At 41.0% G+C, this 21,945-nt stretch overlaps 2 protein-coding genes across 2 annotated transcripts in view; both read left to right on the top strand.

Moving 5' to 3' along the window:
- PRTG (protogenin) overlaps positions 1 to 524 on the top strand; it is a 76,702-nt gene extending 76,178 nt beyond the window's left edge. The window contains 1 exon segment of the mRNA XM_041468939.1: positions 192 to 524. Coding sequence (XP_041324873.1) covers positions 192 to 524 — 333 coding nt within the window.
- Positions 525 to 17,755: 17,231 nt separating this feature from the next.
- PYGO1 (pygopus family PHD finger 1) lies at positions 17,756 to 21,475 on the top strand. The gene is made up of 2 exons (XM_041468931.1): positions 17,756 to 17,875; positions 19,618 to 21,475. Exon 2 carries the CDS (start codon positions 19,801 to 19,803, stop codon positions 20,737 to 20,739), a length of 939 nt encoding a protein of 312 aa, XP_041324865.1. The 5' UTR covers positions 17,756 to 17,875; positions 19,618 to 19,800; the 3' UTR covers positions 20,740 to 21,475.
- The last annotated feature ends 470 nt before the right edge of the window (positions 21,476 to 21,945 follow it).

Below are 21,945 nucleotides of genomic sequence, written 5' to 3'. Positions count from 1 at the left end.
TTATCTAGAAGGTTTATTTCATCTACTGTGGAAGGGAAAAGTATGAGCAAGACTTGAGATTGATTATTTTTAAACTCCTTTAAGAAAGCCCTGAGAGAAGCATTTTGGTGGAATAGGAGACAGAAAATGCAGTAAAAATTCCAAATGTGGCTCAGCTTTTCTGAGGCTCTTTTCTCTGTGCTCGTGTGCAGCCGCAGAGGAGGTTCGTGTGCCTGTACCAGCCGGGCCCCGCCGTGCTGCTGGGCCGGGCCGGCTCCCCCGGCTCCCCGGGCCAGCCGCCCAGCTTCCCGCTGCCCTTCGCCGTGGCGGCCGACACCGAGCACTCGGCCAACAGCGAGGGGAGCCACGAGACCGGCGACTCCGGCAGGTTTTCCCACGAGTCCAACGACGAGATCCACCTCTCCTCCGTGCCGGGAGCCACCCCTCCGGGCAGCAGCCCTTTGGGCAGCAGGGACTCGGGCGCGGGGAGCCCTCAGGGCGCGGAGGCCCCGCCGCTGCAGAGCCTCCCCGCCGGGCCCCGCTGAGCCCGGCCCCGGTCCCAGCGTGTGTCTGTTCGAAGGACAATGAACAGGGAGCCAAAGTTTCATTGTGGAAAGCCTAGCTGACCTAGCGGGTGATCCATAGTTCTGTTGAATGTTGGGGGGTTTGTTTCCTATGTTTTGGGTTGTTTTTTTAAAGCTCACTCATTTTGAATGTTCGGTGGTCAAAAGATGTGAAAGGAGTGAAGATTTCTGACGAAGGTTAAGAATACGTCACTGGAGCAAAGGGAAGGCTGTTGGCCCTTTTGCTGACTATCTACCTCAGTTTGCCGAGAGGCGAACTCTGAATGACGACTGCTTTACCTCATTTGTGTTCTAGTTGGTCTCAGCTATGGAACTGATGATACTTCCTAGTAGTGTTGTTTTATTTTGGAGTCTTTTGTTTTCATTTCCCCGCCCCAAGTTATGTGCAGAGAGCGTGTGTGCGTGTGTGTGTGTGTGTATGTACTCAGTGATCAGGGAGTTGTATAGGTTGGTGGACAAGATTGTTTAGCTGAAGCTCTGTCTTTAAAAAGAAGGAAACCTCAGAGTATAAAACGGTATTATTTCATGTGGTTGACACCGAGTATGTTAAAAACTGGGAGAACTGGGACTTCCACATATACAGCCACATGAAATCTTTTGTACCTCTTGATTTCTTAGACCCTCAGTAAGCCTAGGACAGTGCCTTTCCTCAGAAACCTGTGCCAGCAGCTGCTGGCAGCATATATGCTGTATCCCTGGGGCTCTGGGACATGCTGGATTCCCCACAGTGTGACAAATATTGCCCCTGTATTCACAGTTAAGGCTAAAAATCATAGCAATATGAAGAAGTACTCAGCATTTTCAAACAGCTTGGCTTTGCCTGAGAGTTATGGAATAGATAATAACACTGAGTATTCCAGTATCACAGTACTTCTTAGCAGTGGTGCCTTGCCTTATATATTATGAAATTACTGATTTGCCTTATTCCTTTTTAGCATTCACAAAGTTCCTTTGGAGTACAGAAAGATGCCTTAAATGCTTCTTAGATATTTTAAATAAGCTGTACCATGAGTTTATAGTTCATTTTTACCCATCTTTGAGTGCTGATAAGCAATGCTAGCATTGTAGTATGTCTCAGAACTGTTAGGATGCAAACCTGCTCCTTGCCTTCACCTAGTGTGCTATTAGCCAGGAATTTTAGCTCAGGGAGTGACTTTACCTACATGCCAATCTAAAACTCTGCTTAGGCTACCATGAGAAAAAAAAAGCCAGAGCTTTAGTTGAAGAGTCTGTTGAAAGAGGTAAGTACTGCTACTGCCTCGAACCCATGCAATTCCTGTTTTATACTACCTCCTTAAAAAATTATTCTAGTGGTTTTTTTTGGATTTTGTTGTTGTTGTTTTTTTCCTGTACTCAGGGAACAGTTTGTTACTTTTAAGCTGCCTCACGGAAACGTGGAGCAAACTGACAGGGTATCATTTTGTGTTTTAATAGGAGAGAGCAAGAGACAGGGAGGAGGCTGGAATCATTCAATGTTATAAACTTGCCTGTATCTATATCCAGTCCTCTTCTCACTCCTCCTCTTTCCCTGTTCTACTTAAAAAAGTAAGAGAGAAAGAAAAAAAAAAATTAGGCATATGTTTTTACTTTAAAAAATTGTTTAAAATATAATGTTGTGAGAAATCAACCATAGGAACTCCTGGCTCTATTTAAGTCTGTCAGAACTCCCACTGATGTTACTGGGACTGAGATGTCACCTCCAGGTGTGCCAGGCTGATGTCACCTCCTGTGTTGCTCCTCAGTGTCAGTAGGTGGTCAGAAGTTGTGGGTAAGCCCTACTCTCGTGGTTGGATTGTGCTGAGGAATCGGGCTCTGGTTCCTGGAGTTCTTTCCCTGGAGCTGTTGCCAGTCCTGAAGCATGCAGTACACACTCACCAGTGGCAATTCAAATGCTTGAAGAATGATCTTGTACCAAAGACTTTTCTGTAGAGGAGAAGGAAGCCACATATTACCCAAAAGGAATTGAACTAGTTAAAAAGCTATAGGTTTGAAGAGCTGAATACATTTTATTGTATAAGTAGTTACTAACAAAAACCAATAGGACTTCTTGAATTTAGTAGCCGATTGAATAGGTGAGTTGTATTGAACAATTTTAACTACCTTGTTGTTATAAGAGCCTTTAAAGAAACTTAAAATGCCAGCAGATATCTCCAAAGAATTCCAAGTGTAATTTTTTTCTCCAGCTTGTAGTTGATGAACAGTACAGTATTAAGAAAAATATTTTTAAACAGTTTTTTTACTACTTGCTGAAGAAAAAGAAAACTTTTCACCAAAGATTTATTTTCGGTCTTGTCAGGCAGAACGTGTAGTGTACAGCAGAGTACTGTTTTTAGTTAGGTAGAGTGTGAATTAATCAAAACTAGAGTAAGAATGTGTAACTGTAGCATGAAGTTTCACACTTCATCTTTCAGAGTAGACTCTTGTGTTAGTTGCATTCAGAAAGAGCTGATATGCAGAGGGTAACTGCTTCTCCAAAGACTTGTTTGCTGTAAGTACTGGCAATGGGGTATAATTTAATTATCCTCGTTACAGGTAAATACTATAAATCCTAAACTCTTCCTTCCAAAGACCCATTCTATAGTTTAACCTATGGATAATCTGAGAGAAACAGACTTCATATAAAATCTGCCAATCTTATATAGATGCTTGAAGTTCAATACCAAAGAGTTGAAAATATTCAGTGTATTAGAGAGCAGTGCACGCAGAACTGAATTAATCACTTAATGTTTTATCAAGGTACTTCTTATCAGCAAATAAAGAAACCAAAGATATTTAAGGTTACCTCAGCGTATAGGCAAGTTTAGTTAGGCATTAATTATTCTTTTTCTTTATTTTTATGTTAACCAAATATAAAACACTTCTCCAGAACCCAGTCTACATTCATGTACTTCCCTTTGGCATAGTCATGATTTCTACAGAACAAAAATCCTCTCCTCAAAATTCATGGCCTAGTACTAAAATATCACAAGATTTTGTGAGAGAAAATTTGTCTTATGATTGAAAACACCAACAAGGTAAGCAAAGGAATATCCAGAAAAAATTGTAGAAATTGATAATGTCTCTATTGAACTTAATAGCAGAATCAATCCTTCATAATTGTAACAGTGCAAAATTTAAGTTTAAATGCTTCATAGCCTTGAAGCCAGTGCATGTAATTATAAATATGATCTTACAGATTATATTTTTTTTCAACGTTTATACCTGTGGCTGTCTAAGGGAATGAGTTTTTCCCTTTGTTCATTTCATTTGCCTAGAAAGAGCAGGCAGACTGGTTTCAGGTTTTCCAGGTTTTTCTTCTGGGTTATGTCTGTAGAAACTGGGTCCTGGAGAAAAAAAATATAATTTCTTAATTATGAATTTTGCTAAATATGTTCTGGAAGATGAACATAAATGTGGAATTTAGTGTTACACTATGTGAATTGATTTTGTTTAAGTGTTGTAAGAACTAAGGGGCCATGGCAGGTGCAATGAGTGTATGTGCAGCTCTTGTGTTTTAAACAAAAAGCAAAAATGTTACCATTGATGTGACTTGAAAAGCATCAAAACTTACAGAGGAAACCATGACTTACCATGGTGATGGTGTTTGTAAGAAAGGATCTGCCCTTCAGTGCCACAGCAAGGCCTGGAGTCAAAACTAAATGCTCCATCTGCCCACAGCTACACTTGTGTGCTTTCTTCATGTTTAACAAATAAAAGCTCTGCCATCTTTCAGGAGTTAGCCAGGACTGGGAATGTGTGTGCTGTGCGGGACAGGGCACATCACTTGGTTGCTTTTTAACAGCTCTGCTATTGTAAGAGAAACCTGAAAAATCTACCTATCACTTTCAGTTTCCTATATTAGCTCTCCATTTTTTTGATAACTGATGACATTTTTAACAGAAAATAGTATCAAGACATTGCTTTGCCTGTTTTTAATTATTCTCATAGTTCATTCCTTCTCTGGGTTTAATCCCAAGCTTTTGATATGAGCTTCATCTTGTTTGTCTTACTCAAATCAGGGTCCTCATCCTGTTTCTTTTTAAGCCAATGGGAGAATTAATTTGTATTTCAGTTTGCATAGTCTGGACAAACAAAATAAGCTTCTGTTTGTTTTTTAAATTTTTACAGTACTATTATTTTAAAAGGACAGAAGTCTTAGAACTCTCCATGAATCCAGTATTAGCCTGTAGTAAACACTGAGTATTTCAAGTCAGTTTGCCTCTTTTTCATTGCAAATCAAGTCAACTTGAATGACTTCTCATTTGCTGCAGCCTGGGTGTACACAAGCATAGCTACTGCTGGCTCTCAGTAAAATGTTACTCTGAGCAAACTCTGAGCTTTTGTTCATTTTATGAATTTTTGCTCATTTAATGAAGTTCATGCAGGGAAAATTGCATCTCCTGACATGGGGAACTTTGGTAGGATTTGCAGGGCACTCCGTGTTTAGCCCAAAATCCCATTCATGGCAACCAGAGAGAGCTGCACAGGTGTAATGCCGGTGGTATTTCACAGAAATCAATTAACTGACATTATTCTCATAAAACTGAAAGCAGAATTACACTTAGTAATTGGCTAAAGTGGTAATTCTTAGCTTGGGCAATTGTTACACACTTGCCAGTTGCTGCAGCTCTGCTAATGGCAGGCAACTTCTAAAGCAGAGAGATTCCTGTCTGCAGGAAATACTGAGCGCCTTTCTACAATAACACTATGTAGCATTTTGGAACATGTGTTTCAAAACCACAGTTCTTCAATACAAGTCCAAATCACTTTCTGCTAACAGAGAAAAGAACACAAATTCGGTTTGGCTCAAATGTAAGTTAATTTCTTTGAAATTCCTCTAGATTAATGCTGAGCCCACTCCTGATTGACTCAAAAGGGATATAAAAACATGCTTAAGGCTTTGCTGTGTTGGGCCCTGTGGTTCCATAGGGCTTCTTCAAAAAGAGAAGTTTTCAGCTTTTCATGGTTGCATATACTCACATTGCATCTGCCTGGTGTGTTTTCAGTGAAGACTAACTGTATATGAAAAACTGATTTATACAAATGTTGCTTTTTGATTGTTTGGCTTCCTTTTTTTTTTTTCTTTTTTTTTTTTTTTTTTTTTAAGTTGTGAATGACTTGCCAGTGTAGGAGCCAGGTGTGTATCTGACATTGTGGTGGTCTGGATCCTTTCACTCTGTGTGCCATTTTCTTCTAAGGGCAGCAATGGCTGACTGGCTAATGGAGGATGGAGCTGAATTGTATTAATTTTATATTTGTCTCAGGGGATCAGCTCCATGAATTCCATTGCATGAGGGAAGCTAATGTTTGCCCTGATTTGAATGTAACTTTTTAATGTCTTTTAAAAACTATTTTGTTTAATAATGTGGATTTGTTTTTCTTTTTCTAGCATTCTAGTAAATGTTACCTAGTGTGTTGGTTCATTTTTCCCCTTCAGGGTTGTTTATATACTACCCCAAGGTCATGCCAAAAAATAATAGAAGTTTAAATGCCAAATGTTTATGAAACTGCTGTCTAAATACTGATTGATTGCACAGTTGAAATAAAAGTTTTCCTTAGTAAAAGTGTTACTTGATATTTTATTTTCGGTGTCTCTGAGGAGTGGCTCAAAACAAGGAAGATAAAAACTGCAGCACCTCATTTCAGGCTGAGCACGTAGGGTATTGTTGGCACTTGAAGTCGTAAAAAGAGGTAGACAGTAAACTGAACTTGTAATTGAATTTCATAAACTTTCCCACTATGTATTTATTTATCACTTATGTACCTGGAATTATTTCTTACCTAAATTTCTGTGTCCCAGTGCTGAACGCCCATGTTCTGCTGAACACCTCTGTTTTGCTTTATTTTCATGGGGTGTGAAACACGTGGTTCTCAGTGCAGTTGCTCTCAGAAGCCTGGGAAGCTGCTGACAAAGCTGCACTGCTGAGTTTGCCCAGCACATTTACACCTCTTGAACCCCATGTTCAATGTATGACAAGACTGAAAATGCAGCTGCTGTTGGTCAGGAGGCAAACTGCTGCTCTTACAAAGGACTGCATGCTAGATGGAAGTCAATCAAGTTCAGTTAGTGTGGAAGTTGTGTTCTGGAGGGATTAAAGGGTTTCTGTTCTAGCAGGTTGATCACCGACTGCCACCTGAGAGCAATGAAAGCTTGGCTGGGCAGTTCAGAGAGTTAGGTTAGAGCTGGATTTAGAGTAATGGTGCCCATGCAAACTACTGGAAGTGGAACCACAGAAATTACTGCTGTCGTTTACAGGGTCTCTAGGGAGACTAAAATCAAAACATCAGTGGAAGTGGAATCTTGCAATACTTGGTAAGTTTGACATCAGTTTTTGTCTATGTTGTTCCCTAAGAGATATGAATTCTTTACTGGCACTAGATAGACTTAATGGATAAGGAAAGATATTCACAGGTATTCACAAAGCTTTGAAATAACAGTAATGGGAATTGAAGATTTGAAATAAATGTCTGCTAATTTTTTTCCATGTCCAGGACATGACTGCTCCTGAATACATTTACTTCTTATTCTGACCATCTGCAAGAGCATGGGCCCTGCCACTTCTGGGTGCCCCTAAGAGAGGGCACACTGTGAACACCCTGGGAGTCAGAGCTTTTCTGCTTTGTCAGTGTCTCCTGCTGATCACTTGGGATGCCTGAATTCTGCAGTAGAACCCAGAAATCTCTTTTCTTTTGAATTCTCAGAAGACAAAGGAAATCCCAAAAGCCTCATCATGCTTCTTTATGAATCACAGCTGTTCCTACCTGCAGAGTCTGCTTATAGATCAGTTCTTCCTAGCTGATATGACGTTTATCCCTGGGAGTTTTAGAGCACCAGCTGTGGAGATTATTTATAAAACTGACTCTAATCCAAAAGTCTTTATTCCTTATGTTCAAATATAGGAGCACTGAAATATAGTTACTGAGAAATAATTGAGAAAATCAGACCAATGCTGAAAATATGATCAAGTATTTTAAGAGAGTATTTGTAAAAAATGAATAAATCCTAAATAGAGTAAATAAATTACATTTTAAAAGATAACCATTTCAAATAACTAGGGAACAATCAATCTTGAACTGTGCAGTGATACCAATGCTCTACCAGTGCAATCCACCAGAGTTGTTGCTCTTACAATTCAGGATCTAGCTGTGCTCAGTGACAGAGGTGTTGTTCATGGATATCCCTGGTCCCTAGGATCCCCCTTGGCTGCCAGCAGAGGCCTGGGCTCTGACCTCTGAGAGACTCCTGCCTGTCCTGGAGGCTCTGAGGCCTCTGCAAGAACCAGCTCAGATGGTTTTCTGGCAGTGCTGCCAAGTGGCCCAAGTTCCTCAGAATTTCTCTGGAGAGATGACTCAAGTGTCACTGGAAGTTGACCAAAATTCCAGGTAGGTTCAGGGGGTGCTGGATACTGTAATTATCCACAGTTTGAAGGGTGAAAGTAAATTTTTATGGGCAATGGAAGATAATGTTTCCTATTATACTCTGTGGGACATTTTAAATCACTGCCTAAAACACTGGATTCTACTTTAGCTGGAAATAAAATAGGGACTCCCCAGAGCTCCTGTTAATAGAATGGTTTTGAATTTCCTTTTATCTGCATAGCAATACACTGGGAAAAAAAGATTTTCATCAGTAAAGCCACAGACTTCTGGCTAGGCTGCCAGGCTATTGCACCACATGAAAGCAAGAAAAGTGTTGCATACACTGCAGCTCACTACAGCCTTTTAACAATTTGCAGTTTGGTGTGCTGGTCTAGGAGATTAACTCCCCATGTTTGCTGAAAACTATCACCAGGGGATGAGTGACAGACCTCAATCTATTCTGCTTCCTCACTTTTTGCAGTTTACAGACACAATAGCATAAAACAATCCCACTGAGCTACTTGCTCATAGCCTGCCTTATGATAGGTTATACAACTGAAGTTGGAAGTAAGATAGTTTACAGCACAGACTGTAAAATAATAATAATAAAAAAATTCCATTAAAATTATTCATGTTAGCAACCATCCTGCTTTGGAATAGGTCCTGAATATTTAAAAGTCAGTAACAGCTTGCTCAGTCTCTACCAAATAAAACAATCTGGCTTTGCTTTACACAAAACCCACAGTCAAGGCAGAATGAATCCCTTGAGATCGAGATTTCCAGCTTCAAAGAATAAGTAAACCCCAGGCTTGAGTTTCTAAGTATTTCAATTTAAATTCTTCTGATAAATCAAAAGCAAGACAACCTCTAGTTCATAATAGGAAGAATTCTGGCTTTTAAAACACTTTACAGAAAAATGGCTATATTAAAGAGGAAAGCACTCTCATTTTTTATAAACTGCTTCTCCACCTCTATGGTGTAGGTGGGATAGAGTAAAATCAGTGGAGAAGGTCAGTGTGTCAGAAGCCACTGTAGCACAGCTGACAATCCCAGGCAGTCCCCAGGAGTTCACCTGTGCTGGGGAAGGCTCAGAGGTCACCTCCATGCCGGGCTGGGGTGGGACCCTGGCCCCAGCAGTGCTGCTGCTGCCACAGCCTGGGGTTCAGAGGTCTCAGCCCAAGGGAGGAGGTTGCCATTTATAGTGGGGATGACTGGAAACAGCCTTTTCATATGAGCACTCTGCAACTTGGTTTAGCATTCAACAAGGTTTTAAGAGTTTATGATGATGTTTCCTTTCTGTAGCTCAACCGGGCCAAAACGTAGAGCCCAGCCCTGCAGTTGCAGATAAGAAAATGACAGGATCCCCAGAGGAACAGCATCCTAAAAGGATAGCATCCTAAAACCTCTGCCTCTAAATTTCTGATTTGGAATTGTCCCCACTAAACATAATACATGCCAAGTAATTTAATCCATTTTGGTGTTTGCAGACAGATAGTGCATATCTTTTAAATAATTCTACATTCTTTTCTTGAAATCCTGGATTTCATGTGAATTTTAGCCTGGGGATTAGGGAGGCTCCTCTCAGATGTAATGGGTGAGTGCAGCATCTATGTAACTAGGTCACAGTGTACTTAGGCTTATTTAGTTATCTGTTCTTGTGTTCTTCCCTACTTTAGTGGCACAATAAACAAAAGAGGGAATGAAGTTGGATTTATCTCCTTTCTAAGGATGGCAGAAGAGATTTCATAGTGGAGTTTTTTTGCTTCATTTTCTAACAATGTTTGTGATTTTTTTTTTCCATTTTGCATTTTGTAAGCAATGACGTGCAGGAATTAAATTCCTCCCTTCTTTTCACCAGACCACGATAAACAGGAAAATGCAAAGGATTCAAGATGATGATCCAGAAAGAGCAAGAAATTGCATTACTTTCCTTTCCCCACAGAGTGTCCCCATTTCACTGTTCGTTGCTCAACAGGCGACCACCTCTGAGTAGGCAGAAGTCCATTTTGCAGAGAAGCCTACAAAGGTTACTTATACACGTATTTATCACTTTCTAAAAGGTATTTTATTGCAGTTAATAAGGCAAACTGAAGTTCTCTTTTACTTATCATAGAGGTTTTATCTGTCTTGGTGACTTGAAGATCAAACAAGGTTTTTTTAATGCATATACACACACACACTGGATTTATTGTCAAAACTTTTGTTCTTTGGTGTATATAAGGCTGTAAATTCAATACTTAAACTTAAGTTCCTGGATAATCAATATCATCTTTATATTTTAATTATTTAGACACTAATTAATTTTGATATATTGGATATAAAATTTTATAGTTTAAAATTAATGGAAAATTGTAGGTTTTAACTTTATAAGTCTTGTGTTGTTGGCAAGAGTATCTGAGTGCATGAAGGCTGCTTTTTCTGACATACGTCAGCATATACATGTTTTAGATGTAAGCTGAAAAATAAATATGCACTCAAAAAAAAAAAAATCAATTAGTCTCACTAGGTTTCATAACTAAGAGCTTGTTTTGAACTTTAAAAATTTTGTTCCAGTATAGATATGACACTAGAGTGGCCTTTGTACAGCTGAGACTTTTTTTGATCAGTTCACTAATAATTTGTCTTGCAAAGCTTAGAAAAATGTGTTTTTCAGCCAGTGATTTGCAATGTGAATAGACAAAGGCACAATCATTCTCAGACTTGTGTCACATGGAAGAAAACTAATGTAATGGGCTACAGATAAAAACTTACACTCTTTCATGGATCAATTCATAAGCCAATATATTTTGCACTTTTTTTCCTACAAACAGTTTTGTATTCATTTCAAATTGAAGTTAAAACATGAATAAACGATTAATTAGATTCTGGTTTGTATTTTGTACTTTACATCATGTGGCTAAGTGGCTAGTGCAGAAGTTTAGACAGTCCTAATTTTTGCTGATTAAAAGCAGAAAGGAAACAGACGTGTGCTGGTGAGGCCTGGTTTGCATCACCAGAACAGACGCCGCATTCACCAGCAGGCAGAGCAGTTTGCACTGAAATGGCTTCAGTGACTCATGCTGAACTGTTTCAGCTACAGCTACAACCCAGGCAGGTCGGCAGACATGCTCTGCATCTGACAGAGCCAGAAGGGACCTGCTTAACACATTTTCCCAGAGTTGTATCAGCTGCATAACCAGCCAGGCTAAAAAAGCATAAAAAGCACATCTCGGTGTAACTTATAAACATGCACGTGTTCAGTTCTACTGCCAACAAAGGGAGGTGTGGAGGAGGAGAACAAATGAGTCTGGAGCAGGGGTGTAACTCCAGCAGAACAGCAAACCCAGATTTTCGTCTCAGGCCTGACAGAAACTCCCTCCAGCCTTGATAAACAGTCCTGTTTATCACAGTGGTGCTGTGAACTGTACAAGGTTGCAGAATTAGCACTCAAATTTGTTCAACATGAAAAGAGGCCTTTTAGAAAAATGAATTGTTGTATTTTTTCCCTCATAGTAAGTGGGGGAATCGAATTTACTGATGCTGGAATACTGTTGCAAGCTAGAACTATTGCATTCCAAACTTCCTTAAACGTGTTCCTTTTTATCCAGAAGAAAATTATTTCAGAATGACAGCACCAAAAGGACTTTGGAGGTCTTGACTTTGAGTCCAGCCTCTTGCATAAAGCAAGTCTAATGCTGAACTGGGACCAGGCAATTCTGGGGTTTGCCCCATTGGAAGCTCATTTCAAATTATGGGTCTAATTTTTCTGTCACACTATTCTGTGAAGAGCTTTGTGTCTCCTTTCTTGGTAACTTCCACTTAGGTGTTGGAAAGTTGCTAACGAGCTACCCCTAAGTCTTCTTAATTAATGCCAGCTTTTGAGAGGAAGAAATGGTGAAGTAATTTTAAGGCAAACCAATGAGCAGTGAGGCTTATCAAGTGGTGAATTGCGTGTCATAATGAGAACTTCTGTGGATTTTTGGGAAATATTTGGGATGCTGGTGTAGCAAGCACCTGAGCCAGTGAATTAGTTCCTTTCAGACACCACATCTGCTATTTCTAATGAGAGTTTAGAAGCGAGTCCAACAGGATTCTCACAGACTGCTCACAAAAGACCTGAGCCAGTTGAAAGCTGAATTTGGATGAACAGCAAAACAGACATAATTTTTTGCAAGTAGAGCACTGGGTTAAATCTGAATTCCCAGCTCCCATTTCTGATGCAGACAATGTCCCCGTAGGAATCCTCACAGACTCAGTGACATCAATCTGCGCATCCATAATTACAGTCTACATGCCATTACACGGCAGCCGTGCACAAAGCTCCTGCAGCCCTGGGAGGATCAGCTGGGCCTGCAGCAAGCTCTGTCACAGAAAATGCAAATCTCTTCACAAATAAGGCACATCTTCCTCCAAATATAGACAAGCTCACGCCCACCTTGCTAATAACAGGCTCTGCTTCTCTTCAGTAAGATTACACAGAATCAAGCAGCACATCCCATGAGAATACTGGCGGTGTGCTGTACTTTGAGGTACGTGCATCTGGGATCACTGCAAAGTAAGAGACTGTGGACAAATAAAAATGATGTCTAGGGAAGGACAGAAATCAACATAAATTGAATTACTTTCTCTACTTTACTTTTGCATTTTGCATGTCTAACTAAGTAATAGCCACACCAATATCTTAACCTTATATGAACATAACCTTTTCCCCTCAGAAAAAGTGTTTCAAATACTGGAAAAGTATCAACTATTCATCTAACAAGAAGGTACATAAAGAAATAGCACTGACGAGTATTTCAAAGTCAGGCAGGTGAGCAAACCCCTTACTGTACAGCTGGGCATTTTTTATCCTTATAGGGAGAATAAATCTTTATTCAAATAGTACTTTTACTGCAGTTGATTAACAATTTGATCTAGATCAAGAACTCTATATGTAACACCTCTAAAACGCAGCCACTTCAGAAGATGGGAAACTGAGGCAGAACGTGTTTGTACAAAATTACACGGACACCGGCGGCGATGTATCTGTCCCGGGTGTTTTTAAGGGTTCGGCAGGGGTTACCGACGCCTTGAGGGCACCGGCTGGGCCCAGTGGTTTGCGGTACCCCCGGGCCAGAGACCCGGCCGGCGTGGGCTGACACCCGGTGTGGGGAGCCCTCTCTGCGGAAGGTCCCCCGCCTGCCCGGGACCCGCCGTAGCGCGTTGCTCCAGCGCTTCAGACACCGGCCCGCATGGGCTGCGAGAACGGGAGCGGCAGCCCGGAGGCGGGAAGCGGGCGTGAGGCACGTGCCGCACCGGAGCCGCGCCGTGGTACCCCTGACGGCCCCTGACGCGGTCCCGGCCAGCGACTCCCCCCGCACGGCGGCCGAGGCGTTCGCTGCCCCGCTCCTGCCGCGGCCCCCGCGCTCACGGGCACTGCCGGCTCCGGCCCGCCCCGCGGCTGTCCCGCGGCCGGACCGACTCCCAGCGGTGGCCGAGCGGAGGGTGGAGGCGCCGGCGGAGCCGCCCCGGCGCGGCGCCTTTGTTCCGAGCGGCGGCGCGGCCGGGGCCGAGAGTCCCGCCGCGCTCATGGCGGGAGCAGGGGAAGCCCCGCGGAGCGCCCCGCGGGCGCTGCCGCTCCTGCGCGCCCGGGAGCGCTCCGCTCGCCGCGCAGCGCGGGCCGGGCCGCCCCCGCCGCGGTCCCTCCCTGCGGCTGCGGCGGGGCCGGCGGTGTGGGGGCCGCTCGAAGTTTGGTCGGTGGGGCCCGGCCGGGCCCCGCGGGCTCCCGCAGCCTGCGGGCCTTGAAAAGCAGCCCTGGGGCTCGCTGTGCGCGCAGGTGTGCCCCGCGGGGAAGGGCGGTGTGCGGTCCTGTCTCTTGTGTGTCTGGGGATGTGCAGCGCATTAGTATGCAGCGAGCATACTGCTGGTGCAAGGGAATACGGCGGCACTGCCACATGTCCGAGTTCGTGCTGATGCAGAGCCCATAAATTACACTTGAGTGTTCGCTCTTCTGCCCCCAGTTCTGGCTCCTGTGCTTGAGTCTAGTTGGGGTTTTGTCTTTCCCTTTTCGGAAAACGAAAAAAGGAAAAAAGCCGAAATATTATTCTTTACTAATAGCACTGGCGTATGGCTCTGGTGAGGTTTGAGGTATGCGTTTCTTTCAAAGGAGTAGGGAGAAGGGCAGAAATGCAGAGTCTCCTCCGACTTCGGCAGTGCAGCTGACTTTAATGGCAGTGGCACATCAGCCTGCGTAGTGATAGTTGTGTCCTTTTAGTCCTTAGACACAGAAATGCCTCTCTGAATGAAATAATCAAAGACAGCAGGATGGGTCACTGAGTTGGGTGAAAATCATGGCAAAATTATAAAATTTGCAATTTGGTGCTTCTTGTTTTCTTGCCTCCTGTCTTGCCCCTGGAATTCTATTGTTCTTGATGTTTTAAGCTTTTTTTCTGGTTGGATAAGTGGGAAAAGGTGTGAATCCCACAGTGCATATTGTCATTGATTTACAGCTTGCTTTTCTAAAACTGCTATAGTAGCAGCTGGATTGCAAGCTTGAAAATGAGAGAATGAAGACACACAGCAGTGCTACAAAGGAGACTGGAATTCATTAGACTCCTCCACTCTCAAGACCTGATTCTGCAAATATTTAAGCATATATGGTTTCACATGCCAGAGTTACCCACCAAGTTCCACCCGATTACAGCTTAATATCAAAACTGTTTACAGTCTCAGGGCCACAGAATAGGCTCACCAAATTTGGTTGAAATTAGGTTGAAATTTTTAGTTTTCTGTCTATAATGAAAAGTTTATTCAGCCATTTATATTTCTTGGGAAAATGTTCTTACTGAGATAAAGTATTGTTTAAAAAAGACACTGGCATCCATCCTCTAAAAACTTAGACTGCAATTTGTCAGTGAATATGAAAATATTCCATACTGTATTTGCCGTATGTTAAGTGTGGCATAAATTACATGCAAAGTCAAAATCCCTTAATGTGTAAACCAAACTACAACTTGCAGTTGTCCTAACTAACACTGAAAATGTCCATCTTAGATATGTACAAAGTAAAAGAGAATATGAGGCTTATCTCTTCTCCTTTGCCCAAGTGTGAATAGCTGAAATTAATTTTATCTGTAGTTTAATAGGGGAATAGTTATCAGATATGTATTTATATCTTTAGATCCATGAAGTAGGTGATGTCCCAGTCAAAAGATTGTATTTTTGCCTAAAAATTAGTCTCAGACAATGAATAATTTTTCATTAGTACAGCATTCCAAAATGTTTGGTAGTCCTTTAATGAAAGTCTGTGTGGTAGGTACCAAAAGTGACTTTGTGGAAAGTTTATTTTGGCTTCATGAAAATGAGCCTTATTCACTCTGTTTTGGAGGTATGCTAGGACTAACATTCTGTTTCCTTTCATGTATAAATTAAATCATTATAGAACCCACAGGGAAAATATAAATTCTTGGGGCTGAATTAAATCATTGGCCTCACACAGTGAGAACTGAAAATACAAAAGCTTTGTGCCTTTCCAGACACAGGACTCCCTTCTATAAACTGAAGCATGTGAATGGCTTCACCGATGAAAGTAATTCAGGTAGAAATTGATGGAACTTGTCACTGGAATTCTAATGTTCATATGCTTATGCTTTTGAAGAATGATGTCCCAGAGAGGGAATTCATATGTAGTTTTATAAAGTTTTAACTTCAGCTACTGTAAAGCAGCACTTGAGTATGACCCCTAAGTATTCTGCTTGATCACAAATTTACTGATGTCTGTGCTGCTAGTTGTTGAATTTATTAAAAGAAATTTGGATATTTGGAATATTTTGCTGTCAGTGGTTAACGTCAATTATTTTTTAAGAATGCAGGGACACGAAAAGGAGTGTAATTTATGCAGTTGTGAGGATTAGTGTTCACAGTGCAATCTTACACTAAATTTAGTACAAACTTACAGGAATGCTGGAGAAGAAGCCAACAGGAACAGTTTTGAGAAAATAGATTATAAAGAAGATGATTTATAGAGTTGAAATTTAGGGGAAATTTGCCATCCTTCTTTATGGAAAACCTCATGCTTTAGCCATTTAGTATCTACAGGTAATGTAGTGGTAATGCTTCATAGCACACTAAGTATATGCAGGAGTTTATATTATAAATCAAGAGCAAAAAGGTCTCTTTTTAAAGAGTAATCCCTAGTTTCTCTGATTGTATCTTAGACCACAACATGTTATGTGCATGAGTTTATTTTGAGAACTTGACTGTGACATTGTGCCTTTGTCTTTGAAATTCAGACTTAAAATTTGATAGGTGTTGATCTGGGATATCCATGTATCTTCCTTATGTGTAATGAAAAATAAAATCAAATTTTAACAGTGACAGCTAGAGCCAAAAGGAACTTATTAAAGCAGAGGCAGAACTAGGTTCTTACTTGAAGTAGGACTGGTAAATTCCCTGAAACCCAAAAAAAAAAAAAAAAAAGGAGGATGTGCTAGGGGTGAAAATTTGTCAGGCCTCCTTGCATCAGGAGTGTTTCAAATAACTTGGATATTTTGGTCTGTGTGCACGAGGACTGCTGCTTCCCTGTGAGAAGAGATTTTGTTACCTTGCTGAATATTCCTAAAGCTGGTTTACCTGTCTGCTGGGAACACTTGTCTAACAGAGCAGTGTAATGTCATATGTTGTGCTGCTTTGCATAATACTGTTGATAATTCACAGTTATCTCTGGGTTGTCTTTGGTAATGAAGACCTGTGTGTTCAGCTGGATGCTTACATCTTGATAAAGTTTGACTTGTATTCTGAATATCAATTTTAAACAAACAACAGTAAAATTTTTAGGTTGGATTGCCTGCTTACTGTTCTGTGCTGTAACTATATATTTATATAAAAGAGCAAATAAGCTATTATCCTAATGGGTCTGGGGAAAAAAAAGAATTAATATAGTTTCTAAATGTAATAATGTTAATACTTTAACATGTGTTACTCTGATATCACCTGAAAATGCTTCTCATACTTCAGCTCAGGGTTTTCTTTGCATTGCCATATTGTGGCAATTCACTTGAGCCTGTGAAGACAGACTGACTGGGATAATAATGAGATTGCTAGATCTATTTTTCACTTATGTTCTAACTAGGGTTTTAAAATAAAAGCCACAACTTATACAAATTTGAGAGCTTGTCCCACTGTTGTGAAAGATGGAGAATCCCAGGGGAAGTACAGTTATCTCTTTGTATTGCTCAGGGTGAAGTCTGATTGAGCAACCAGTGAAATGAACATTCCTTACCTTTTTTTTGTGCCAGGATAGCCTTACTCAGTTATTCTATAAGGTTTCTGCAGAGGTGGGCTGGTTCACTTATTATTAGCAGGTGTCTTTTTGTTTGATCGAGTCTTGCATTTAGTGAAATTTAGATTTGGTGCACTGGAGGTTAGTCTAAACAACATGGCAAGTTTTCAATGGTTTTTGTTCATGGATCTATTACTGTTTGCTTTTCTTTTCCTTGGTGGTGGATTGTAACAATCTGTTGCATATTGCTACACTGATGCTGTGTCTATGTGAGTTAAGAGGTGAGTCTTAGACACGGCTTTTTGCAGTTCTTTTGAAAGTTTTATGATTTATGCAAACAAGAAATACTTCTAACTGGTGATGTGGAGATGTTAAGAATCAAGGGACAGATAAAAACAAAATAAATGGAAATGTCTATTTCAATAAGAATAGCATGAACGGGACATAAAAGTGGTAGCAGACAGAGGTGTAGGAAGGATGTTAGCTTACCTCCAGATGTGTGCTCCTTTAGCACTTGCAACATAAGGCACCAGAGTCAATGCAAATTCAGTATTTGTAACAGATATCTGAGGCTATGGTAGTTAAAGGCAAACTGACAATACAGTCTGCAATATAATTAATGTACTGTTTTACTGATTGATACCTTGTAGGTGGTGACAGTGGATTGGATGGGTTAGGAGGACCAGGAGTTCAGCTTGGAAGCCCTGATAAGAAAAAGCGCAAAGCAAATACACAGGTAAATTCCCTTTGCTTCTATTGAATTCTTAATACACCGTGCACTCAAATGTTGTTTGCTGGTATGAGTATCTCTCATTGTTCAGATTATCAGTTTCTTGTCACCAATAGCAGCTACATATCAAGTATTTCAGTTTTGCTTTGAAGTTGAAATCTTCCTGAATACTAGTATTTGCACTGAAGTTATTTTAATCCCTGTAAGTTGCCAAAGACATATAAAGAGAGGAGCACAGTGAGACTGCAACAACTTGGATTTTTCTCATAGGGATTTGATTTTGAGGCAGACGGGTTTTTTTTTGTGACTTTGTAGCCATTGGTAGAAATCTGTACAGCATGAGTAGTTGCCATGAGACTACTTCTTACCTTACTTTCATTTCTGTATGTGTAGGTTTGTGGGCTAATGAATCAGTACAGTTTGTTAATGCTTTGACCAAGCTCTTGGCATACCCCCCAGGTGATTTTCAAGCAAAAGTTAAGTCAGATAGATATGCCTTCCAGTGAATCCTTGCAATGTGACATTTCTATGCAGTTTTTCTTTCCAGAAAAGAAAGCCTCAATACAAAATATCTTAAGCAATTTGGGTATCTCTAGTGCTGAGTTTTCCTTTGTGTGTTCTTTCAGCTTTGAGTGAGAGTATCTGTTAATTTGGTACTGCCCAGTGGGAATACCTTTATTTATGTAGGTAAAACAATCACTTTATGTTAGGCCTATGCAGAGTCCATTGAGATGTGGATCTGTTTTGTTTTAAAGTAGTCATGCTGAAATTTGCTCTGAGAAATATTCAGTTACTTTACAAGGCTTCACACCTCTTTCTTGGTGGAGTTTCCTTGTGTTCTGGAATGGTAATAACTCTAGAGGACATGCAGATTATTAGCTTGTGTTCCTTCTGACCAGGTTAAAATTTGCACTGCAGCAATTTTTTTTTTAAAAGTAAATTTTCAGTCTTAGTTTATTAATACTTAGGAGGAAGTGTTTTCTGTGAGCACAGTTAGTGTGAGGGTGAACCCAGCAGGTGTTCCCTACAGGCTAGTCTAGAATGAATTTCAATTGTATGACTGCACTGGTGACATTTAAACAGACTCTGGGCTCCATTAAACACTTGATTATGCTCTGTAACCAGAGCATAATCCTCGTGTTTCATACGTACTGACTGTGCTTTGCAGACTGTCCACAATCACTGAATGCTTTGTTTGGTATAGAAATGTACAGCATAGAATATTCCACAGACTATAGAAAATACCAGTCTGCTGATTCCTATATTCTAAATGCCTTTTTTAGGGTTTATACCATTAGGTTTGTATATCCTCATGGAAGTGGGGTGTCTTAAGAGATGTATATTCAGTAACATGAACCCAAAAAGAAATTAGAGAAATGCTTCAAATCTGGTCTTCAACATTTAGAAATATTTTGTGTACGTGTTTGTGACAGTTGGATTTCTGTATTGTTGCTTGTCTTTTGTAAAAGATTACGAAATAGAAGTCACATATCAAGTAGTATTTTCAGCTGCAAACTTTTAAAAACACTGAAACTACTATAAATCACCGCATTATCTGGAGCCCAAGCTCCTCTCTGGCCTCTGTACTGAAATTTCAGACAGCCTGGCAGGGTAGAGTGGGTGAACTTTACACAACAGCTGAACAGTTCTTTCAGCAGTTGTATTGCTAATCCAGAACCTTTGTGGTTGGTCTGCCGTGCAGGGAAATACTAAAACTAATTCGAGTGTTGTATTTAAAATATTTGTAGGGGTCGTCATTTCCTCCTCCATCTGAATATGCTCCACCACCGAACCCAAGCTCTGACCACCTTGTAGCTGCAAATCCATTTGATGACAACTATAATACTGTGTCTTATAAACCACTTCCTTCAGGAAATCCATATTTTAGTAATCCTGGTTATCCTGGCTTTGGAGGCTATAACACTTTCAGAATGCCACCTCACATGCTGCCCAGAGTGTCCTCACCATATGGTGGTTCTTACTCCCTCAGAAACCAGCCACATCCTCTTCCTCAAAACCCTGTTGGCATGGGTTTTAGTCGACCCCACTCTTTCACCTTTGGTCCACATGATAACCCAGGTTTTGGGAATCAACCACCTTATGGCAGTGGTCAGATAAATCAAAATGTCAATATGTCTGCTCAGCATTTCAGACCAAATCCTGGGGAGAACTTTGGCCATTCTGGTCAGATACCTCACCCTGATGTGCCAACTAACTTTGGTCCTGGAAACAATCCAAATTTTCCAAATTCTCAGCTAGAGTCAAACCATTCTTTTGTTCCTCCGCCAAACACATACAACCAGACAAAATCATCAGCACAAAAGCAAGACTTTAGTCAAGGTGCAAGCAAAGCATCCAGCCAGAACACTGCTGCTCATCAGCATCATCACAGGACAGAGGATGTTGTGAGTCAAGGTAACAGTGACCTGAAAAATGTTACTCGAAACAACGTGGTAAATCAGGATAACAGCCATTCTAGCAGTGCTGAGAACACCAATGCTGGCCACTCAAATGGGACTCAGAGCAAGTCCCGCCAGCCACGAGGTACTGCTGAAGGATGCAACTCTGAAAAGAGCAGCAAAACACCCCTCCATCCCAGTCGTCACGGACACTCGTCCTCTGAACCCGTCTACCCGTGTGGAATTTGTACACATGAAGTCAATGATGACCAGGATGCCATCCTGTGTGAAGCCTCTTGTCAGAAATGGTTCCATCGGATCTGTACAGGCATGACAGAGTCGGCCTATGGCCTGCTCACGGCAGAGGCATCGGCAGTGTGGGGCTGTGACACTTGCATGGCTGACAAGGATGTGCAGTTAATGCGCACCAGAGAGACTGCAGGACCACCTGCACTGAACACAGAAGGCTGACAGCCTGAATGGGTGCTAGTGGAGCAAATACTTGCTATGAAAATTCGGTTACAAATTGGGTACTTCACTTTCTGCAGACAATCAGTTGTGTTTGATTGCTGTAATCTTTTTTCCCCAATCTGTATTCATTCATAAACTTCCATCTCAGCTTTTGTACTCTTAGTTTTATGTGTGCAAATGTTTCACAGGATGGAATAATTTTTGTTTCTGATTAAACTGTAACTGACAATTGATCGGAAGTAGGATGAACATTGACAATATTATTGAAGGAAAAAATGTGCCTGTATGAATAGCCCTAATTTGCTAGTGTATATTAATGTGTTAACTAACACTAGCATTTAGTGCTTCATTTTAATGGTACTATATTTGCAAGTACTCATTACTTTGTTTTTTTCTTTTGGCGTGAATGTCTGTTATTGATGTTCTTGCTAGCCTTTCTTTGAATATAGTAGAGATGACATGGAGGAATGTGCAGTACTAATAGTTATTTTAGAGTAAATACAGAGAATTTTGTATGTGCTTTTTCCTATTTTTGAAGTAAAGCATTAATGTGCTATTCAAAAAGAATGAATTCATGCTTAGTAACACAATGAAACCCACTAACTATTACACATTTCTGTTTCCTTGAAAAGGCAATAATCTCTTGACTTCTCAGCAATTACATGCTGAAGGCTCTTGCTAGACCTTGCATTATTTGGAAATTGTTGTGAAATAAGATTCATTTGGAAAAAGAACACATCGAGTTTATGAAGTCCACTGCTTTAAATCTAGAGAATGCCAGAGCTAGGGTTGCACATGTAACCTTAATTCATCTATCTTGAGGACATACCTTGGGATGCAGTCTTTGCTCTGTCACGGTTGTGCAGTCATGCACCTCTCTCTCACTCTTTCTCACTGATGGTTCCAGTCTCCTGCCTCAGTGGTGCCAGAGAATTGTGGATGAAGTAGTGCATGGAAAATCCTGCCCAGCTTCTAGGTCTGTCAGCTCCAGCCTGCTCAGCCACCCTGAGATTACACAGTCCACTTGGCATGAAGGAGGGGGCAAGGCAATGGAGTGTGCTCTCTGAATTGCTTGATAATTTGGCTAGCAAAGTCTTAAAACTAAATTCCCACCACTGCCTCAGCCAGTCTTGCAGTGAGGGGGTAGGAAATCTAAGGTGAAGAAAGAAAATATAGCTGTCATATCAGATGAGTTTTGCTCACATC

This window comes from Pyrgilauda ruficollis, unplaced genomic scaffold (assembly GCF_017590135.1).
Source record: "Pyrgilauda ruficollis isolate IOZ18807 unplaced genomic scaffold, ASM1759013v1 scaffold23, whole genome shotgun sequence".
In the NCBI taxonomy this organism is placed as follows: Eukaryota; Metazoa; Chordata; class Aves; order Passeriformes; family Passeridae; genus Pyrgilauda; species Pyrgilauda ruficollis.
The sequence above is the reverse complement of the archived record's forward strand: the minus strand, read 5'-3'. Positions and strand labels throughout refer to the sequence as shown.